At 45.5% G+C, this 21,754-nt stretch overlaps 1 protein-coding gene across 2 annotated transcripts in view; it reads left to right on the top strand.

Annotated features, from left to right (window-relative positions):
* The window catches only part of Ttll11 (tubulin tyrosine ligase like 11), a 229,454-nt gene that overhangs the window by 100,985 nt on the left and 106,715 nt on the right, over positions 1–21,754 (top strand). The window contains exon 7 of one of the 2 annotated variants that reach the window (XM_031370032.1): positions 5,574–5,845. The exons of the other annotated variant lie outside the window; for it this stretch is intronic. Coding sequence (XP_031225892.1) covers positions 5,574–5,688 — 115 coding nt within the window. The 3' untranslated portion in view covers positions 5,689–5,845. Of the gene's footprint in view, positions 1–5,573; positions 5,846–21,754 lie in introns of those variants that run through there. 2 annotated transcript variants of the gene reach the window in all.

Genomic DNA, 21,754 nt, shown 5'->3' with positions numbered 1-21,754 from the left:
CCCCCCGCCCCCGGGCTTGAGGCTTGCTCGGCTCTACTGTCTGCCGTGTCCCCAAACCCACAGCTTTTATAAGCACAATGATTTATCATTTGGAAGAGAGAGATAAAAATAAGGAAGATTTCATCTTTCAAAAACCCTTGGACTCTGCAAATTTTGCTGGTTGCTTTAAAGCCATTAGATAGGAGGTGCCAGATATTGGAGGCCAGCCTAATTGGGAGCTGTAGTTCTTGTCTACTGTAGCTGTGCTTTCGAGAAGTGTTTCTGACAGTCTCTCACCACCCTGCCACTTGCTTCCAACTGCACAGATCTGCTTCTCCATGGCAGTCACAAGAAACATTTCAGTCCTGCTCATAAACGTTAATTAGTTTGAAGAAGAGAAACAGGATTTGTGGTTCTTAAAATAGTTGCGGATATAGAAGGCCACTTCCCTGGTGGGGTTGTAATCTGGATGCTTCACAAAGGTACCACTGTGTGAGGCTTTGTATGGATCCTGTGCCCAAGTTTATGACTAGCATCTTCCAAACTTGCGAGCTAGTGTGTGCATCGGTCCTCGTCCCTACACTTAGCTATTTTAGATGTGACCTCTGTATCTTCCATGGTCTGGCTACAGGCTGTGCCAGCTGTCTGAGAGGCATCTTTCCACTGATGTTGGACGCCTGCTCAGTTGACCTTTAATTACAGTACTATGAATACGTAGTGTTGGTGAAGACCGAACAACAGTGTTTCTATGAGTAATATTTCAGATATGACACTCATACATGCAATCCCAGCCTTTCCTTTGGAAGGCTAAGGCAGAAGAATTATGATGATTTCACCCAGGGGCTCACTCCAGCAGCAGGCAGTTCCTGGACAGGTTCCAGATTATAGAAGCCCCAGTAAGTACACTTAGCCTGTGAGTGTGGTCACACCCCACATGAGGTCTGTTGGGTTTGGGAGTTTGTGTATTATGAGGACTTTCTTGCCTCCAAATAAACTGGTTTTGGCTTGTGCTTGGTAGTTGAAAATACCTGTTCTTGGCACTTGTTGGTATTCAGGTTACCTTATAATGCATCTTAGATTCTGGTCTCTAAGTTGGGGGAAGTTTAATACCTTCTTTATGGGCAGTGCATTCATTTGGATTTATGTTTTCTCTTCTAGTTTGTTTCACACTTAAGACATTTTTGTAATATTACTCTATCCCCACTTTTCCCATTAAACTATGTGGATTAATCTGAGTTAAGAAAATTACCCTCACACAGCATAATATTTATTTATCACACACCAGAACACTTGTAAACCTCTTGTAAATTTGAAGTCACGTGGAACTGTAAGTGGAATCCATCATTCTAGCTAGCCCGTATAAAAGACGCACAATACAGGTATTTTATTTATTTTTATCACAAGCCATAAGCCTAGCTGTGGAGCTATTCTAACTTATTTCTCAGCCATAATGTCCCTTGTTACTTGTTGTTTTCTTGGTCCATCTCCTCTTAAAATGGCTTCCTCTACTCTCTGAGTTCTCTCTCCCTGCAACCCCTACACTGGGTCCTCAAGTCCCACCTTTCTCCCTCTACTGCCCAATCACAGGCTCTGGCATTTTATCGACCAGTTAAATTGGGGAACAAGGTTTATATAGCATTGCTTGGCGTGCACAAGGACCTGCTCATCAGTGGGAGGTCAGGGTTGGGGGTATGTGGCCAGATCTTGAGAGTTAGCATTCTAATTAGAATACAAATAGCATCAGACCTACGTACTACATGGGAGCGTGGAGGGAAGCCAGAAGGAGCCCTTGCTTCCACCTGCCTTCAGAGTTGTTTGAGAATAAGATAAAGGAATAAAGAAAAGAGAACCTGAATCTCACCTTCATTATGGAAGAAGTAACACCAGAGAGAGAGACATCTTCAGGCAAATGAGTTTCCTGATGTCGAATCCAAGTGAGGTTTTCCCTGCAACCCATATACAGGATTGTGGGAAACTGCAGTCAGGCCTGTAATCAGTAGGAATGAAGAGGCAATGGGTGTCTGGGCCCCCTCTGCACACTGTCTTCCTCCAAATTCACCAGTCACTTCTCCTCCAAGAGAGGCCCCAGTCCTGTGCAGTTGTGCTTAGTTCCTGAGGTGAAATGAGGCTCAGGGAATAGTCCGCCCCTGGCAAACAGAAGCAGACTCAGGTTTCAATTCTAGTCTCCCATGTTTACCTGTGGGATCCCCCTGCCCACACTGCACCTCATCCACAGAAAGAGACATAATGGTAGGTCGCTGTGAAAATTAAGAGGGCTAATGCATGGTTGTGCCACCCTTGTGAGTGCTCAATATATAACAATAAGGCAGATGACAGAGTAGCACACACAGACTTCCTCGGTAAATGGTACAGATTTACATAAGTTGCTTCCATATAAGTATAAAGAAATGCTGTTAGGTCCTATGACGGTTTTAGCTAATGTGGAATTCTTTTCGCTGTTTGTTAGTGCTATGGATTTCAATAGCTCGGCACCTGGTGCTTTCTCCCACCCTCCTCCTTGTTAACTCTTACAAAGAAGGATCACAAGCCAGAAGGAAAGGAGAAATTAAATTAATGAGAAACCTCTGTGCATCTCGAATGGCCATTCTTTGATGCTAGCTATTTTTATAGGTTCTCCTGGAAGCTGTCACATTACTCTGTAGCAGCCATTTCAAAGCATTTGTGCCAGTTCACTTATGCTGAGAAATCATTGGTGGGAATCTGACACAGGCTTGGCATGTCCATAAGCCATCAGGCTTCAGGGACGGTGCTGGTGTCAGAGGCAACCTGTGAGGAACACTCAGGAATGAAAAGGAGTGGACACCCGTGGCTTTTTGATGGCTCCTCTGTCCTCCCTGTCATCATGGCCACTGGATTCACTGAGGGTTACTTTAGTCAGGAACTTTCTGGCTTAATTTAAACCATAACCCTACCAAGTATCATGCTGCCATTTGACTATTTCTATGTTCGCCCCAGGACTTGGGCAGAGTTGGGGTTTGAACCGGGCTTGGATCATGCCAGATCCCACATTAGCCTCATTGGGAGCTGAAGTGAGACTTCTCCATGCTCAGAGAAGGTCCCGTAAAGGTCCTTGTGGCACTTGTGCTGTAGTTATTTGGTATTAATCAACAGCTTCTGTCTCCTCAGCAAACATCGCTGCTAATGTGTTGCTCCAGCCTCCTTGCCCTTTAAAAATAACATTTATCTTCCTCCCTTGGTCGGTGCGGTGTAGGAACTGACCCAAGCAGCAGGCCGTTCTCTGTGATCCACACCACCTAGTGTTCTCAGGATTCTGTTCTCCAGACAGGCTAGTCAGCTTTTGTTGCTAGAAGGAATCCCTAACTTGCCTTATTTTGGCTCATAATTTTGGAAGTTTCAGTACAAAACGGTTTGGCTCTGATGCTTTTGGACCTGTGATGAGGCAGCACATTGTGGTGGGGCCACATGGAGGAATCTGCTCTTCTTACAGGGGCAGGGGTTCTGCCTCTGTGGTTAAAAGCACATGCTGCTCTTGCAGAGGACCCAAGTTTGATTCTCAACACCCGTGTAGCATGGCTTACAACTACCTGCAACTCTAGTTGCAAAAGATCCAGCACCCTCTTCTGGCCTCTGTGGGTCATATGCACTCATAAGCACATACCCACACACAGATATACAGGCCTGTGCATAATTAAAAATAAATCTTTTAAAAAGTGTGCATTCCAATGACCTAACTTCCTCCCGCTAGGCCCCACCTCTTAAAAGCTCCTCAACTTTCCAATGGCACCCAGAAGAAGACTGCACCTTTTAAATTTGGGGGGGTTGGGTTTTTTTGTTGTTTTGTTTTGTTTTGTTTTTGAGATAGGGTGTCATTGTATATGTCCAAAATTGTCCTGGAATTCATGATCCTCCTGTCTCTGTCTCCTGAGTGCTACAATTACAGTTGTGCATTACTACACCCAGCTGGAGACCAGTCTTCAACACACAGGCCTTTGGTGAATGACTTAGAGGAACATGTGTGTGAGGATGACTGACAGGAACACAGGGGCCTTGAACTATGGCATCACATCACTGAAAGCCCACCCCAGAGTGTGGTGATGTGCAAAGGCTGCTTTGCTGGAGCTCCTGAGCAACTGGCAAGTAGCTTCATCAGAGAGTCTCCTCTCCCTGCAGTTGCACACTACTCCTGTCACTGTGGGGACAGGGCTGGTGCCCTTCTTGTGAGTCTTGGGACATGCCGTCTCCTCCCTCCCCGAGAGAATGCTTCAGTCTGGAAGAAACAGCTCTACAACAGGAGCATTACTTAATATGACTGTGTAGATCAAAATGAGGACTAACAGAAGACAGGGCTATTTATTTGTTTGTTTGTTTGTTTGTTTGTTTTTGACCAACACCAGAAAAAGCTTTGTATAACTCAAGTTTCTTCTGAAAGTGGGACCTGCCCATGAGGACCAAGCAGGCTTGTTCTCTGTCACTGGCAGGTCCAAGCAGATGGCACATTTTGGAATAGTGGCTTTGACACCACAGTCCCTATGTAGGTCATCTGATCTGTCTGAATGCCTATCTCTCTTTGTGAATGCATGTGTATGATGTATGCATACATATACATCTGAGTGTGCACATTTGTGGAGGTCAGAGGTTAATATTGGGAGTACTCCATATCAGTCTCCACACTATTTTTTGAAACAGGCCCTTTAGTGAACCTGGGACTCACCAGGAACCTCTGCCTCCCCCTTGCCAGATGCAGAATACCAATGCACCCAGCTTTCTATGTGGGCACTGGGGATCAGAGCTCAGGTCTTCATGCTTGGGCAGCAAGCACTTTACCCACTGAGCCATCTCCCCCGCCCCTGGATCATCTCCATCTCTCACAGGCTCCACTACGACTGTGAAAGTGGTTCATAAACTATGAACATCATGCAAAATGTTAACTACTATGCTCATTGTGGCTTCACTGTTACTAGTAAATATGTCATTCTACCAATCAGTTTTAGAGTCCCGAGAGATCTTAGCTTAATACTAGCACATGAGAGTAAATACTCTAATCAAAGGAATTAATTAGCAAATCATTAATTTCCTCCAAAACTGACCCTGAAGCTTAAACTTGGGTCTTATCCCAAGCTTGCTACACAGTAGTCCCCAACTTAAAATGCACTGAGTGAATGAAGGAGGGAAGGCTCAGTATGTTCACTGCTGTCGCCTAAGGTGATAGTCGCTGGGATACTCAGCATGTTAATTAAAGTTCATTTAATGTTAGGCAGTCAGGACACAGCCAGCATCAGATGGGAGATCGGCCCAGCTGGCCCATACATCACCCTCACTGCCAAGACACTACATTTCTGGGGCAGATGCTCTTGGTGAGAAATGCTGAGGGTGGGTGTGCCCAGGGGTAAGGTCCTGGGCTTGCATCATGTGTCGTTTCTCTCTGTACTCCCATCACACGAGCTGTAGTGTACTCAGAAAACCCACTCCCGGGTTGCCTCTCCGTGTTGTCCACTTAGCAGTGGCGACATGCACTCCCTAGCACCTTGAAAGGTCACACATTTGGCAGGTAGATTAGGGGATGGAAGGTGGAGCTCCAGATGCCTAAATCCAGCCTGCTCTGTCACTTCCAGCTCTGTGACCTTGGGCAAGGTTGGTCTTCAGGCCTCAGCTTTTCTATCTACGTATACATCAGGAGAAGATCCAGCACATCCACTGACTGCAAGGGTCCAGATGACATGTTTGTGAAGTCCAGAGCCTGGCATGTGGAAGGGCGCAGAGTACAGCAGGCATCAGCATCCAACACTTTGAGTCCTTAGACATGGGAGATATTATTCAGCCAACGGTAGACACTGTATATAATTGCTATCATTTGCTAATTATAAAAATGTTCATAGAGTTTTCATTTTCTCCGTCTTTGTAATATTGAGGCCATATTATCTTTTGATTAAATATTGGCTAAGTGAAGGTCAGGGTTCCAGTCGATAACAATCCTACCTTTACTGTCAGTTCCACTGGTCAGGACAGAGAGCTGACCCAGAGTCATTGCTCTGGCTCTTTCTTGGCATTCCTGTGTTCTCACTGGGTAAGTGCGGGATGTACTTTTTCTCCTCTGTAAAATGGGGGAGACTTGTAGCTACTTCAGGGTCATTGAAAGGGTTAAGTAAGTTACTCTGTCTGATGGCTTGGGGTATGGCTTGGTGTCTAAGAGCTGTGGAGCAAAAGGCAGTTATGTGGCACACATCTAAGGACATCAAGGTCTGTGCTTGGTGGTAAAGTAGGTGCTCATTAAACACAAGTTCCTTCATTCCTTTGCAGTTCTCTCTCCCCTTCCGTCTTCCACTAGCCCCTGCCACTGTGAGTAGGGTTCCCAGCTGTGGAGCTCTGCTAACAGCAGAGCCATGTTGGGGACAGGAGAAATGCCATAGCCTGAGCAACTTATGTTAGTGGCACCTGTCACTCTACCAGAAGGCTCCCACCAGGATTCCAATATTCGACTCCTCATGTACAGGCAGCTAAGGGAGGGACTGGCTGCCTGTCACTCTTTCTTGGAAATGATTTCCACTGGGACCTTGCCCATCACCATTTCCCTTTTTATTGTCATGAAGCAATTGAGTCAAATTCCTTCAGCCAATAGCAGCACACAAAATGCTTCTGTGCTTGTGTGGTAGCCTCGTTAAAATTGCAGAATTATATTTTCCATACTCTGGGGGTTTCTCTTCCTGAATTTAAAAAAAAAAAGCGACAAAAAATCTTTCCATTCTATTTAGCTATTTGGAATTGGAATCTTTCTCTTAATACAATCTTTGTATGTTTACTTATTTGCTGGGAGTCAGGGGTGAGACATGAGCCATAGCACATGTGTAGTGGTCAGAAGAGATCTTGTGAGAGTCACTCCTCTCCTTCCATCATGTCGGTGGTTTTGGGAACATCAGGCTCAGCAGCAGGCGTCTTAGCTGGCTCAGTCCTCTCACCAGCCCCCTCAGAATCTTCCTGAGTGTGTTATACACCTGCTTCCAGAAATCAAAGAAAGCAATTTGACATTTGTTTTCTCTTTCCTTGTTGCCTTGGAATGAAGAGATGTGCTAATAAACTGGCTTCCAAAATACAAAACAAAACACTCTACACTCTTCCGGTTGTGTTTGCGTTTTCCCCGTGGTGTAAATACTCTTCCACGGTGGTTCTTAACAACCAGCTTAGAAAGGGTTTTGAATATTCATAGTCTGCTTGTAAGGGAATGGAAGCCCGAAGCCATAGCTGTAGTCAAGTGGAAAGGACAGACCACCAAACCCTGGTTAGGCCTGGCTTTGGGACTCATTTGACACTTAAGAGCTGGATTACCTGGAGCAGGGGGATTCCTGGAGCTTCCTTTATTGGGGTAACAGTGACCTCATGAGAGTGATGACAAATACAAGGGAGAGTGGCACATGTCAGGAGCCTTGAACTCAAGGGCCACATTGGCAAACACCTAGGTTGAGCCTCGGACAGGCACCTGGATGCCTAGAGTGTGTGTCATCACCCAACTGTTGTACACACGGCAGCAGTTATAGAATGGCTTCCCTGCCCCTTATAGCCTGGCACTGTGTGGCAACCTGGTTACTGTTCTTTGATTGGGCTTTTTTGTTGTTTTCAATCTTTCTCAGCCCTATTGGCTTGGCCTCTAGGTACCGCTTCTTCAGCCAGAGCCCTTCCCTCTGTAGGCACGTCCCACCCTGGTTTTGTCTTGCTGGGGGCTGCGAGTGTGTTTTGTTCCACTTTTGTCTCTTAAGTGAGGATGGCTCTGCTGGGGGTTCATCAATTTTGAGATTCTACCCCCAGCCCCGTTTCTCCCTACGTCACTCTCTAGCCATGGGAAGCTTGTTGGAGATCCTAAGTGTGACGTGTCCTCTCACACCTTTGGCAATACTCTTCCCTCTACTCATGATGCTCCTCTGTTTCCACTGAGTGACCTTTCACCTCCCCAAAAACAGCCCTCTTTGCCTACCTAGGAAATAAGGCGCAGCTTGCTTAGAAGGCAAGCCTCTGGGAGTGCCGGGAGGGAGGAGGTATGGAGATTATGTTCACTCATGCGGGTAGAGGACGGCTCCACTCCATGAACCGTAGACGTAAACCATAGCCCTAAACCGAATAAAAAGGAGGTTAGTCGTATGTGGCATTCACCTCTCTCTGTCTCCTGATTATGGATGCAATATGCAGATGCCTCATGTTTCTGACGCCATAGCCCCTTCGCCATGATCACTACATCCTTGAACTGTGAACCAAGATTGATCTCTTCTTCTAGTCTCTTAGGTCAGATATTTTGTCTCAGCAACTCATAAAGTAAAGCAAGACTTCCACACCCGCCTTGGCACGATACTGCCCTTAGTTGCTTATCTCCTTGTCCTGATTAGGCAAGAATGTATTTGGTGAGTTTTCTGGTGAACCAAAAATGAATGATCTGGGTTTATGGATTTGAGATCCCAGATTGTGCCTTCCAGGGTCAGAGCTGCATGGGAGTCATCTGAACCCCCGGCTCTCTGCCGGGTTGGGTTTTGTTTGGTTGTATTTGCTCATATTGGAAAGGCAGATGGAAGGATGGGTGGCTGTGAGACATCCCTTGCTCGTATTTGTATTCAGGGCTATGATGCAGAAGGCTAAAGGGACAGCAAGAATGATTTCCTGACTAACTGATTTCCAGAAGCTTCATAGGGAAATTCAGTCCCTACAGCAGGGCTCATTCCTGGGCATTACACCATGGGCCACTTTCTTTAAAGGACTTGACATTGACTTTGAAATAAAAAAATTTTCTCTGTCCAGGATGAAAGCAATAAACTGAGGCTGAATTGAAGTACTTAGGATCATCCAGGGGTTATTTTCAGTTGTGTTTTTCTGGGGAGAAACTGGCCAGCAATGGTTCCTGACTTTGTTCTCTCTCTCTCTCTCTCTCTCTCTCTCTCTCTCTCTCTCTCTCTCTCTCTCTCTCTCTCTCTCTGTGTGTGTGTGTGTGTGTGTGTGTATGTGTACATGTGCACTTTGGTACAAAGTGTGGAACTCAGGACCTTGTGCTTGCCAATGCTGGAAAAGTAGGTCTCACACAAAACTTAGGGGTGAACTGCTAAAAATCATATCTCATTCATCAAAGAAACTCTGATGTTCCATCTCCCCAGCTCCTGAAAACTAACTGGGACATTTTTGCCAATGCCTCATTGTCCCAGGATACAACATATCATTATTACTGATTACTGTTAGCTATGCATGTGGTTGTCTTGTTGAAACCTGAAAGATCTTTGCGAATGCTCTTTTTCAAAGAAGGAGACTAGGCCTCAGGGATGAGATCACTGCCTGAGGTCCCACAGCCTGGTAAAGGCCAAGCCACGTCCATGCTCGGTTGTTTGTTTGTTTGTTTGGTTGGTTGTTTGGTTGGTTGGTTGGTTGGTTGATTGTTTGGTTGGTTGGTTGTTTGGTTGGTTGGTTGGTTGGTTGGTTGGTTGGTTGGTTGGTTGGTTGGTTGGTTGTTTGGTTGGTTGGTTGGTTGGTTGGTTGGTTGGTTGGGTTTGTTTTGCTTTTCCCACTGTGCTGGGCTTGCTCAGTGCTTGCTTGGAGCTCAGGCCCCTGTGTGCGCTGGGCAACAGCTGAGCTCCAAGCTGTACTCCAGGTGCCTATGGCTAGCTCATAGCATTTTATGCCACAGGAGTTTGTACATTAGTGAAACAGCACATGGAAAATAGTGAAAATAAAGATATGCATAAGAACAGTATAGATTTGTATTAAGTGCCATTAATAGTTCTCTTATATTATGTAGCCTTTCCACTTGAGTTCACTTGAAAAAATAAATTCAATATTTCCCTGCTCTACTGGTGAAGCCCTAAATTCTAAAATTACCCCAAGGGCAGGAGTTGAGCTCTCCAGTGATTACTCCTGGTGTAGCCAGCTTTCCTGGGCTATATTTATCACTTAGTTAATTTGGTCATAGGTTTTCTTCCTTCCAGAAAGATGGTAAATGTATGGAATCACTTTGGTTAGGGATTTATAAACGTCACATTAATTTGGTCTTTTTTGTTCTCTCGCGATTAGCTATTTATAAACTGAAGATAGATTTTTATTCTTTGAGCAGACACAAAGAAAGAAATGGCTGGGATTATAGAATCATTCTTGTAATGAGCACTTTCCAAGCCTCTCCCATGCGTGGGGCAAATTTCCAGGGGAGCTTTAGAGCCAGTGTCAGTCTATGTGCTCTCACAGGCCAAAGAAAGGGTTAGACCTTCAACAAACATGAAGGGGAAGATTTACTAGAAGCCACCAGGATATGTCCCAGCAGCTGCTTGCTGTTCTGGGATCTGCAATGCCCCAGAGGCTCTTGTATAAGCTTAGTTCTAAGCCTGTCAGGTGGAGGAGGCTCTAAGAAGTAGGGACCAGTGGGAGGTCTTGGGCCACCAAAGACAAGCTCTCAAGGGGGGATCTAGAATTGCAGCCCCTCCCTCTTTACTTCCTGGTTGCCATGGACTGAACAGCTTCCTTCACCACAATACGCTGCCTGCCCCCTCAGGCACAGAAGCAGTGTATCTCTGATCACGATCTGTGACCTCTAGAACAGTTACCCAAATATACTTTTAAGCACATTATCTCAGGCGTTTGTTGCAGTGAAGGAAAGCTGACCAAACACAGTTAGCCATGTAGCCAGATGTGGCTTATGTCCATAATAATCTCCTAGGATTTAGGAGGCTGAGGAGGGAAGATTGCCTGGAGTTCAAGGTGAGCCTGGGCTGTAGAACGAGGCCCTACTTCAAAACATAAACAATCATGAAAAAAACTTAAAGCTTTTTAAGCTTGCAATTTGGGGTGTTCAAAGGCACAGCAATGGCAACAGCTGAGCTCTGGTAAGGGTCCTCTTAACAGAGAGTGGAGACAGTGGGAGAAAGTGGTCAGGCCTCCATACACAGAGTGTATGTAGGGTGCAGCCAGATTCCAGTTCCTATCACACTCTCCTGAGAACAGCCCTAATTCCTGCCAAGAGCATACCCCCAACCAGCCTACAGTCCTGCCATAGCCCTGCCACTAGGTCCTACCTCCTAAAGCCACTAACCTGGGGCCCAGCCCCCAACACATGGGCCTTCAGGGAACAAACATGTCTACACTATAGCAGGACAGGACAGTGATGGGAGTCAGTAGACATCCTCTTTTCTCTGGGGTAATCTTTGTGCAGGAGGAGACAGACAGATTCATACTCTGTCTTCTGAGCCTCTGTTGGTCTAATCTGACCTATTTTGACCATTATTGGAAACCAAGAAGATCTGTGAAACAGATTTTTTTCACCTGCTAATCTGTGATAAACTGTCTCTCATTGCAAAGTAAAAGGCTTTTGTTTTCTGCTAAAATGATTTGAGCATCAGTGAGCAGATGAGGTGAGAGTTTAGGGAAGCGATGAGCCTTTCCTGTATCCATCAGAATCGGCCATGAAGATCTAGTCCATCATTTAACCCAGATGGCCTTGAATAGTGTCTATTATGACCTGTACACCCAAGGAGAACTGGATCACTCCGTCCCTGCCTTGAAGGAGAGAAGTAAACAATTGTATCACTGTTGGGCCCTGACAGTTGCAGGGCATGCACCCTCTGGACATCTGTGAGTTAGGCATTGCTACTGTTCTGGGAATACTCCCTCAAAGACTGATGGGCCAAGGTCAGGCAAGGTGTGTTACAACTACCACTTCTCAGTTCATACTGCTGAGTGCCCTGTGACCTTCAGGGCTGCCAAGGCTGAGGGACTGGTCTGCTGGGCACCATTCCAAATTCTGCAGCTGTGGCTTAAGTGGCTGTAGGGACACTGAGAGCTCACTTGCTTAAAGGCCATCGGACTCCCATCCTTAGTCGTGGACCGGGTCGTGGAGGCTATCTATGTAAGGGGCACAGTTCTAAGTTCAGTAGAAGCCCTGAGAGCCTAAACTGGTTTTTAGTTGCTCTGGAGCCAGCTGGTTGAGACGGGCATGGCATCTGAAGAATCCTCCCTGTAGAGAGCAGGAGCCTGAGGGAAGTATAAGAGCAGAGGCTGTGTGGATACACAGAGAGAGGAAGTGCTAGGAAGGTTGACGATTTGTTGGGAAGCAGGGTAGGCTGGCTCCCCACTGACCTCCCAGAGACAACCATAGGGTGGGGGGAGGAGACATGGAGGGAGCTTGGTCTGTGTCCTACAGAAAAGGGTGACAGTCCCCACAAGATGGGCAGGATCAGTGTGAGGCAAGGTGCCCGCAGTTTGCTAGAAAGGAGCACTTGGAACAAAACCCCAGAGCCCCGTCCCCACTCTCCTCAGCTGCCTGGCGTGGAGCTAGGACCCACCAGTAAAGAGGCCAGGGGCTCAGAATGAAGGCTAGAGGAGAGCGATTTTTGTTAGGGTGACAGCAGGAAGCGCAGCTTCATGGGAAGAGAATCAGCCCCGTCCTGGACAGGTCAGCTGTAAAGCACACGACAGCGCTCAGGAAATGTCACTGTTATCACTGTGGTCATCATCACCGGTTTCACAGCTGTCGGCTCATCTGTCAGCAGCAGACATTGCTGAAGGTGAGGCCTTCTGGGGAAAGCAGAGAGGAAGGGGAGTCTCCAAGAGAGCAGCCCTGCCTCCACCTCTTAGGAGCCAGCACAGAGGCATTTGTGGGTACCCAGCTCTCACATTTGTGACAATGTGTCGACTTGAAGGTTTCTTAAAATTAACTGCAATTTCAGAAGTGAGGTGTAAGCGCTAGTTATGCCTGGCAACCCTGAGCTCCTTACTTGAAAGCTCTCACACACACTAAGACAATGACAGGCACTGCGCAGTTAAAATGTTTTAATGGAGAAAAATGGATGTGAACAGCAGCATCTTAAATGCATTAGTTTTCGACATTGTGAAATTAATTGGCTCCCAAATATAGCCCTCTCCTGTAGTAAGTGGAGCTCCAAAGAGCCTCCAGTTTTCTCACTGCCTGTAGCCAACATCTCTGGGTTCCATGGTGAATAAAGGCTTCTTTGTTTAATTAGAGTTGAATAGTGTTTGAATAAGTTGGTAATCCAATTAAAATTATATTTGCAGTTTATGCAAAATTTTAAAAAAAGTGACTTGTTCAGCAAATGTCTAATAAAGCTTGCTCTGTAGCCTGCAGTGAGCTGGAGACGGGGTTTCAGTGTGGCCTAGGAAACAGGCCGGGCTCTCAGAGAGCTTGGGGCCTCCAGTATGACGCCAGCACACAGCATAAGAGGTCAAGGCACTCTCAGGGCTCAGAGAAAAGTGTGTGATCCACCATGAGAAGGGGACTCTTGCCGTGGGCTTTGAAGAGAAGAGGAAGATGTCCCTCTAAAAAGGAATCCACTTAGGGCTCAGGGATGGCCAAGGGACAGAGAAGATCTGAACTGAAGTGCTGATGCTGGGGACGGGGGTGACAGATGCCTTGGCAGTCCCCATGTCTGGTCAAGTGCAAGCAACAGGAAGCACAGATTCCAAGGAACTAAAAGAGAGATGAAGCAACAGAGAGGCCTGGGAAGACAGCTTAGAGGCAGCACCCTTGCCTTGCATGTACAAGGGCATGGGTTCAGTCTTCAGTGAGAGGCGGGGGTGGGGGGGGAAACTAGATCAGAGACACCTCACTCAGAGGGGGAGATGAGACATTCAGTAAAGAGGGCTAGAGAAGAGCGGGGTACCCTACTAGCACACAATTATATGTCATTATAAGAAGGTCTATGACTATCAGTCACAAACTCTACAAACAACTTTTGTCCATAGCTGTGCTTTCAGAGACAGGGTAGCCATCTGAGCCATGGCTGAAGTCTCCAGACAAGCTCCGTTGTTAGGACCAACAAGAAAGGGAACTAGCCAGGTGGCTGCTGCCAAGAAGAGGCGGGGCCTGCTGCACAGGTCACCTTCTCATGTAATGTAAAAGACTCTCTTGCCTTTAGTGCCCACCAAGGCACCCCTAACCCGGCTATCTTACCCACTTTGCCTCTTCCTCCAGCTGATGAGATGCCTTTCAGGGCCATGGCTGCATCTGCTGACCTGTAGTCCTCAGGCTGCGCTGGGTTCAGCAAGCACCAGAGATTTCCTCCACGCTGAGAGCAGGCACTTTTTGTCAGTTTCCTGCTTTTACAAAATGGAGCATCTATATTATTAATCATGAAACATTTTAACTCTCCAGACAATGCAATAGATAACTATGTAATCTCCAAATCTCCAATGCCTTATCTTTCAGATTTCTGGATTTTTTTAATTTTGAAAAATTAATTGCATGTATACTTTGATTACATGCATATAATTTTTATAACTATCATTCAAAAGGCACTTATGTTGTGTTCCATAAAGAATCATTACTCTCTGTTCTTTTTGCCAAAGACATATACATTCATAGACAGTACACGTGATTATTTTATACATCAGCTTTCTTTAATCTAAATGACACAACACTGTGCCCTGTTTTAATCAGCCTTTCCCCCCAGCACTATATTTTGATGTTTACTGCATGTGACATATTTAGACCTCTGCCGGGTGTCCATTGTTCACACTGCCGGCTGCACAGTATTTCATCTGATAAACCACAGTTTCTCTGTTCCTCATTAGCTCGCTCTTAGCAAAGAGGGTCAAGCTGCTCCCCTCACCTTTGTTGTGACAAGCAGAGAGCCACTCTAAGTGACCTTCTGTCCCTGACATCCATGGGTAAGAGGTTCTCTCAACTGGGGCTAGAGTAGAAATAGGCTCTTTACTGATTAATGCTACTTATTTTATGTTATGCTATTATGTCACTTAAAATGTTGTTTTCTCATCCCAAGACTTTAGGGACCTGGCTATCTGCTACATTCCTGGAACCTAGAACAATACCCTCAATAAATATCTGTTCAAAGAATGGACACACTCATGTGACACCCCAGAGTGACTGTACTAACTTACACTCCCACCAGTTTGTGCAAACACCCCCATTTCCGACATTCTTGCCAACACCTGGCATACGTAGGTTAGCGTTTGCCCGTCTGATCCATATGGACAGCGTCATTGTCACCTCATTTGCATTCCTGGATTACTAATGAGCCTGGCTGTCTTCAAGTGGAGTTTTTGGCCACTTAGATTTCCCCCTGAGTTTCCCTTTCTGCCTTCTCTGTGGCTTCTGTTTTCTTACAGCTTCGTGGAGATGTTCTCTTCATCCCGGGTAAAAAGCACCCAATGGCTTCCTTCCCGGCCATGTGCAGCTGTGCCTGTACTTCATAGTTTGCCTGTTGCCAAGTATTATTTATGTATCTTAACTCCTTTTTGGCTTGCTTCTTGAAATAAATTTTAAAAAATAAACATTTTAGCTTTTTAAAATAAGTTTAAAATTTTTTATTTTACGTGCTTTGGTGTGGGGGTGTCAGATCCTTTGGAACTGTAGTTACAGACAGTTGTGAACCATCATGTGGTTGCTGGGAACTGAACCCAGGTCCTCTGGAAGAGCAGTCAATGATTTTAACCGTTGACTCATCTCTCCAGCCACCTTTTAGTTTTGATGCAGACAGTTCGGACTGACCTGTAATTCAATTTGTAACCCAGCTGGTCCCAAATGTACAATCCTCCTGCCTCTTCTTTCAAGTACCGGGGTCACAGCTGTACACGACTATACCCAGCTTTCGAAGTTTGTAGCCTTACCACGTGTTTGCTGAGATTGACAGTTTTACCTTTTCTTTCTTTTTTATATATATATATATATTTATTTATTTATTTTTGGTTTTTCGAGACAGGGTTTCTCTATATAGCTCTGGCTGTCCTGAAACTCACTCTGTAAACCAGGCTTTATCTGCCTCTGCCTTCTAAGTGCCGTTAAAAGCGTGAGCCACCATGCCTGGCTCTTCTTTCTTTTTTTAAAACGCCATTTTATCCTCATGTTTACTATGTTCATAATTTGAAAGAGGATCTTGTAGTATTTGCTGTTTCTAACTGTGCCAGTGTGACGTCAGTCGTGGGTTCTGGCAGGAATCTGTTGTCAGGTTATGATTTTTGCAATTCTAGGATAAACATTCATAATTATAGATTTTTTTTCATACTCTACTGGATCTGTTTCTAGATAGCATATCTTTGGTTCTTTAAAAAAAAATGTACCTATTCCCTTAGGGTTTGGTTTATTTTCTTGAATACTTTGTTTTTTAAAAATATTCGTAGGCTAGGATTTTATGTTTCGCTTTGTCATTTTCTCAGGGAGAGGCATCTCTCTCTTCATGGTTTGTACTATACTCTTCAGCTTCCATTGGTTTGCATAGCCAAGGAGTCACCAAACATTTCAGATGCCACTATTAGATGCCAATACAGTAGGGTGAAGAGACAGAAGAGGTTCAGGAGTCTGAAAAGTCATTGTTTGATAAACACTTGTCACACAATTAATGCTACTGTCTTGAAAGTCCTTGAAGACAGTGCTGTGGAGATTGATTGGGTCTCACTCAGGGCTTGGGATCCCATGAACCTGGCTCCATCAGTTGCTGACCATATCACTATGAGTGAGTTTAAGGCCCCAGTTTATCCCTTAAAGCAGGATATTAATTGTGTCTTTCACAAAGTATATCAGACTATATGTGGTATAAAATGCTTAGCTCAGTACTCAGCATACAGTGGGCATCAATCAAAGGCAGCTGTCATTATTAGCATCCATCTTTCCATTTGTTCCCATAATTGCTTTATGAGATAGATTATTGTTAGCATTTGACAGATGTTTCATGAGCATGTGGGAACATTTAGTAAAATATGGTAAAAATGTTGCTTTTTATTAATCTATGTAAAAGGGCTTTGATCGATGTCAGATACCATGCAGATGGAAGGGAATGTTATTCTCCAGGATGGCTTAGGCCCAAATTCTTGTCTGTATTTGGAAGTGTCATTGCAGGAATTTAAAATTATGTATCACAAGAATCAGAGAAATAGCCTCCACATCTGAAAAAGAGGGACCAGAGGATGGACCAAAAAGATCGTTTAGCAGGAGTAGCTAGGCATTACTATAGTAAAACACCAAGGCCATTGAGTGTCTACATGTGTGCATGTGCACGCTCCCAAGTGTGTAAGTACATGTGGAGGTCAGAAGTCAAGCTCAGGTGGTGTTACCCAGGTAACACCCATCTCCTCTTTATAGACATTGTCCCCTGCTTGCCTGGAACTCACCAGGTAGGCTGACTAACCACAGAGCCTCAGAGACCAGCATTTCTCCCCTGATCAGCACTGGGTCACAAGTGTGTGCCATACCCAGCTGTTGTTTTGTTTTGGTTGGTTTGGTTTGGTTTGTTTGTTTTTCGAAACAAAGTCTCTATGTAACTCTGGCTGTCCTAAAACTTGGTAAGTAGACCAGGGAAGCCTGGAACTCACAAAGACTTGCCTCCAGCTCCCAAGTGCTGGAATTAAAGGTGTGCAGCACTGTGCCCAGCTGACTGTTTTAAAATGTGCTTGCTGGGGATTGAGCCCGGGGCTCTGACTTATCAGGTCCATGTTTGTAAGTCAAGCACTCTGCTGTCTGAGTTAGTTTCCCATCCCCAAACAGTAAAATTTTAGGTGTGGCCATGTCTGACATGTAAGGTTATAGATAATTTTTCTTTAAACTTATCTGCCTATTCCAAGTTTCTCCTGTGTACTGATCTGGAGAGGAATGGGGAGTCAGACATAGGAAAGAGAGCTGGGCATCGAGTCCCAGTAAACTATCTAGTGAAGCCCAACTTCCAGCCACATGCTGGGACTGAAGCCTTCAAAACTCATGTCCTGACTCCTCTCGCCTCAAAATGCAACTTGGTACACATAGCCTTAGGGTCCTCCTCTGTCTGTCTTTGATGACTGAACCTAGATTCTTTCTTTTAGCTTGCTGGAAGGACCTACCTGAATCTTTTGGCAGGGAGACCTAAAACCATTGGCTACTCCATCCTTCCTGTATAGTGTCTGTTTACCTTTGACAGTCCTCAGGGTAGTCAGAGCCAGTCAAGGAAGTCTCCACCAAGGCTGCTTTTCTCAGAAGTGGCCCATAGAGGTCACACAGAGGCATCAACAGCTCCTCCCTCCTGTGCTAGGCATTGTCCTTGGCTCTGAGCTTCAATCTCAGCTGTTCCAGGCACCTAAGCCAGACCCGGCACCCTTTCCATGAACTCCGGGTGAGCGCACTTTTCTGACTTGGGATCTATTGGTTCATCATTCTCTCTTTCACCACGCTTGCTAGGCTACCATCTTCTCCTGCTTGGATAGCACAGAGCAACTCCTAACCTGTCTTCTTACATGCTCCTGCTTTCCTCTGTTCTACCTTCCAGTCAGCAGCCAGTGTCTTTTCTCATTTTCATGCACATGCCTGTGTGTGTGTGTGTGTGTGTGTTTTACATGTGGAGGTACAACACACATTTTGAAATCATTCTTGATTGTTTTTCCACCGTATGTATTGAGTTAGTGTCTTTCACTCAAATGCAGAGCTCACTGATACGGCTAGCCTTGCTAGCCAGCTTGCTCTAAGGATCCCCTGTCTCTGACTTCTGAGGCTACCTGTGGGCTCCTGGCATTGACTCAGCATGGTTCTGGGATTCCAAACTCCAGTCCTCATATATTCATGGCAAATGCTTTAATCACTGAGCTACCTCCTGAACCTGGGATGATCTTTTTCAAAACTCCATTCTACGTGGGGTAACTGATGGCTTTTCATTTCCCACAGAATGAAGATCAGACTGGGTCAAGTACCAGACAAGGTTTTGCATTGTCTAGCTTATATCACAGTTCTCAATCTGCAGTTCTTAGAGCCCCAGGCTTGCCCAAGACTTGTCAGGGTATCTGTGAGGTGAAAGCTGTTATCATCAGCACAACACTAAGAGACTATTTCATGGTACTGATGCTGGCCCAGCCACTGTAAACAGTGTGATGAATAAAACCTGTGGCTAAGTGTCAGTTAAGACAGTGACAGCAGGATCAGAGGATGGCTCAGCAGGGAATGGCCCTGGCCACCAAGCCTAATGATGTGAGTTCAGTCTCTGTGGTGGAAGGAGAGAACACTCTTAAAGTTGTCCTCTGACCTCTACACTCACGGCACTTGTGTGCATGCACACACATACACAAATGCAGTATTATTGTTTAAAGATAGTAACCACAGACTGTACACAGTGTGGGTTTTGTGGTCATATGCCCTCTTACTGTGAGACTGGGATATTTCCTGCTGGGCTAGCAAGGCACAATTTAAAACAAAGAGACTGTCAGATTTACTCAAGACAGTCCTTGGTGGAACACTTTTTAAAAAATCAAAATAGGGAGCAATGTGTGCTCGCCCAGAGGTCCCGAGTTCAATTCCCAGCAACCACATGGTGGCTCACAACCATCTGTAATGGGATACCCTCTTCTGGCATGCAATATACATGCACATAGTATACATACATACATACATACATCTTTTTAAAAATGTTTTCAAAATAAAAATTTAAATCTCAGCCCTAACATACAGTTTCTGTTGGTGGCATTGGTAATATTGTGTATATGGCCAAGTGACAATGGCTAAGTTGCTTCTGTTGCTGGAAACACGATATTGTGTTTGTGCGAATTGTTAATGGCCATAATGGGAAGGACTCTCCTGAGAAGAAAACTGGCAGTCAATCTATTGTCTCAAAACAAAGAAGCAAGCTTCCCACTTAAAGGAAATCAGATTTGGAATCTTTAGGAAACTTGTACCTGCCACTGTGTGCTTGCCAACTTTCCAGTACTTAAAGAGCTTTTCTATTGAAGTCAGAGATCACATAGAGGACAGTGATGTCATGACAGTGTGTGCTGGAAGCACATGTGGAAGATCCCCACAAACCAGTGTCTTCCAAACATCCAAACCATGATATTGCCACACTCCTCGGGGTAGAGGTTGGTCCAAGGCAAGTGGTGGAGCCTCACCTCAAGTTCAGTTTGTCAACACCAATAGGTGCCTTGCCTATCACCCAAGAAGGCAGCCCTCGAGGAGATGCGGTGTAGGCCAGGTTTTCATCATATAGTCCTTTCCAAACATTAGAGCACTCTGAATGTAAAAATGGGAGGGAGGCTCTAACCATCCCCCAACCACACTCCTTCTCTGGTGTGTGTAAGGTGCATGCACATGTGTGCATGTGTGGAGATCAGAGATCAACTTCAGTACTGCTCCTCATGTCTTTAGAGGCAGGGTCTCTTGCTGATCCAGGCCTTGCCTTGGGCTAGATAGACTGAGCACTAAGCTACGGGCATCTGCCTCCCCCAGCCTCCCCAGCACTGGGATGGCAAGCTGCTCCATCTCTATCGTAGGCTATTTTAATGTGGGTTCTGGAGCTTGGATTCAAGTTCTCATGGTCACAGGGCAAACATTTCACCAACTGTGTTCACTCCAGCTTCTCCAAACATCTTTTTATAAAGTCATTAGATTGTGAATGTGAAAAAACCAATTCATCTTCTGCAATTTCTTACAAAAATGGGATTTTTCATGAACATGTTTGCTTTCATTACTGTCTTGCTGACTTATTGTTAGTAAAGAATTGTTGGAAGAATTTGTATGTTTTTAAGTGTTCTGTCTCACTTTATGTTATAGAAACTGATGAGTTGTGGGAGTATGAGGGACTTCCTAGTACACAGCCCTTGAGAGTCACTGGTCTAAGCTCTTTACATAAAGGTCTAGCATTCTAGCCTCCCCCATATCACTCTTAATATTCCCAAATGTCCCCTAATCCCTTCTTTATGTCCCACAGTCAATTTCCTTAGGCAGACTGCCCTGTGCTTCAAGGTTTCTTCGCATTCAGTTTCTCATGCCAAAAATGGATGCCTTAACCCCAGCCTTCCCCATCTGGGCCATCTCCAGCGCAGCTTGAGAAGGCTTCTCCTCACCAGCCAGCATCTACCAGTGCACTTTTGTTCCCCCCGCCTCATAGGCTCCAATGTTAATGTGTTTCCTAATGATCTCTACCTTCAGAGTGAAATTCTCATTATGTCCCTCCTTTATCACCTCCCTTCTGCACCTATCTTACAAGTGCCTCCTCTGCCGCCCGTTGTATCGTATTAATCACCACCTGTCTGAGAGAAGAGAGAGGAAAAGCTAACGGACATTTTTGGCATGAGAGCAGTCAGTTCTCAGTCTTTTCCTCGAGTAAGAGGGTCTCATACACCTCTTTACAAGCACTGGGATAATTTAGTCACTGTTGTCAGAGGGTTTTTTCCCTCCCAAGCCCAGGAAGAAAAGCATCTGGTGCTGTCATTAATGAGGCCAATTTCCCTGTCTCTTGTAGCTGGAAGCCCCTGAAGTGTGTGCTTGTTCTGCACGCTAGCCACTCCTCTCATTTTCTCTGTACATCATCTTGTTCTCTGAACTCCAGACCTTATGTAGACTCGGCCCTCGCCTAAGCTCGGGGTCAGTGGGAATCAGCTGCATCCTTTGATTTTCCTTGGCAAAGAAAAAAAAATGTGGGTTATCCAGATGTCTCAGCCTGCTGGGGTGCAGTAAAGGGCGTGATAGGGTTTTGGAACCGCTAAGAAAGCTTTATAAGAGATCAGGCTATCTGCGCCCTTGGTTGAAGAGGTCTGGTCATGAAGCATGTCCTGGTACAAATGATGCCAGAGCCTCTGCTCCTCTCTGGACCTGGTTTTCCCTCTGTCAGATGAGCAGGTTCCAGAAAGCCCAGTAAACTCCAGACTGCTCTTGGTGCAAAAGAGGGGCACCTCCAAAGAAAACACACCTGGGTCTTCTCTCCAAAGAACACAGTGTCTTAGATACCGCAGAGCATCTATGGAATGATATCCACTCTGCACATGTGCATATTCACTTACATACACATGTGTGTATGCATGAATACTCTAGACTGCCCGTCTTGTGCCACTCTTGCTGATCCTGGGATGTGGTGGTGGCAAATGAGGA

This window comes from Mastomys coucha, unplaced genomic scaffold (genome assembly GCF_008632895.1).
Source record: "Mastomys coucha isolate ucsf_1 unplaced genomic scaffold, UCSF_Mcou_1 pScaffold15, whole genome shotgun sequence".
Taxonomy (NCBI): Eukaryota; Metazoa; Chordata; class Mammalia; order Rodentia; family Muridae; genus Mastomys; species Mastomys coucha.
The sequence above is the reverse complement of the archived record's forward strand: the minus strand, read 5'-3'. Positions and strand labels throughout refer to the sequence as shown.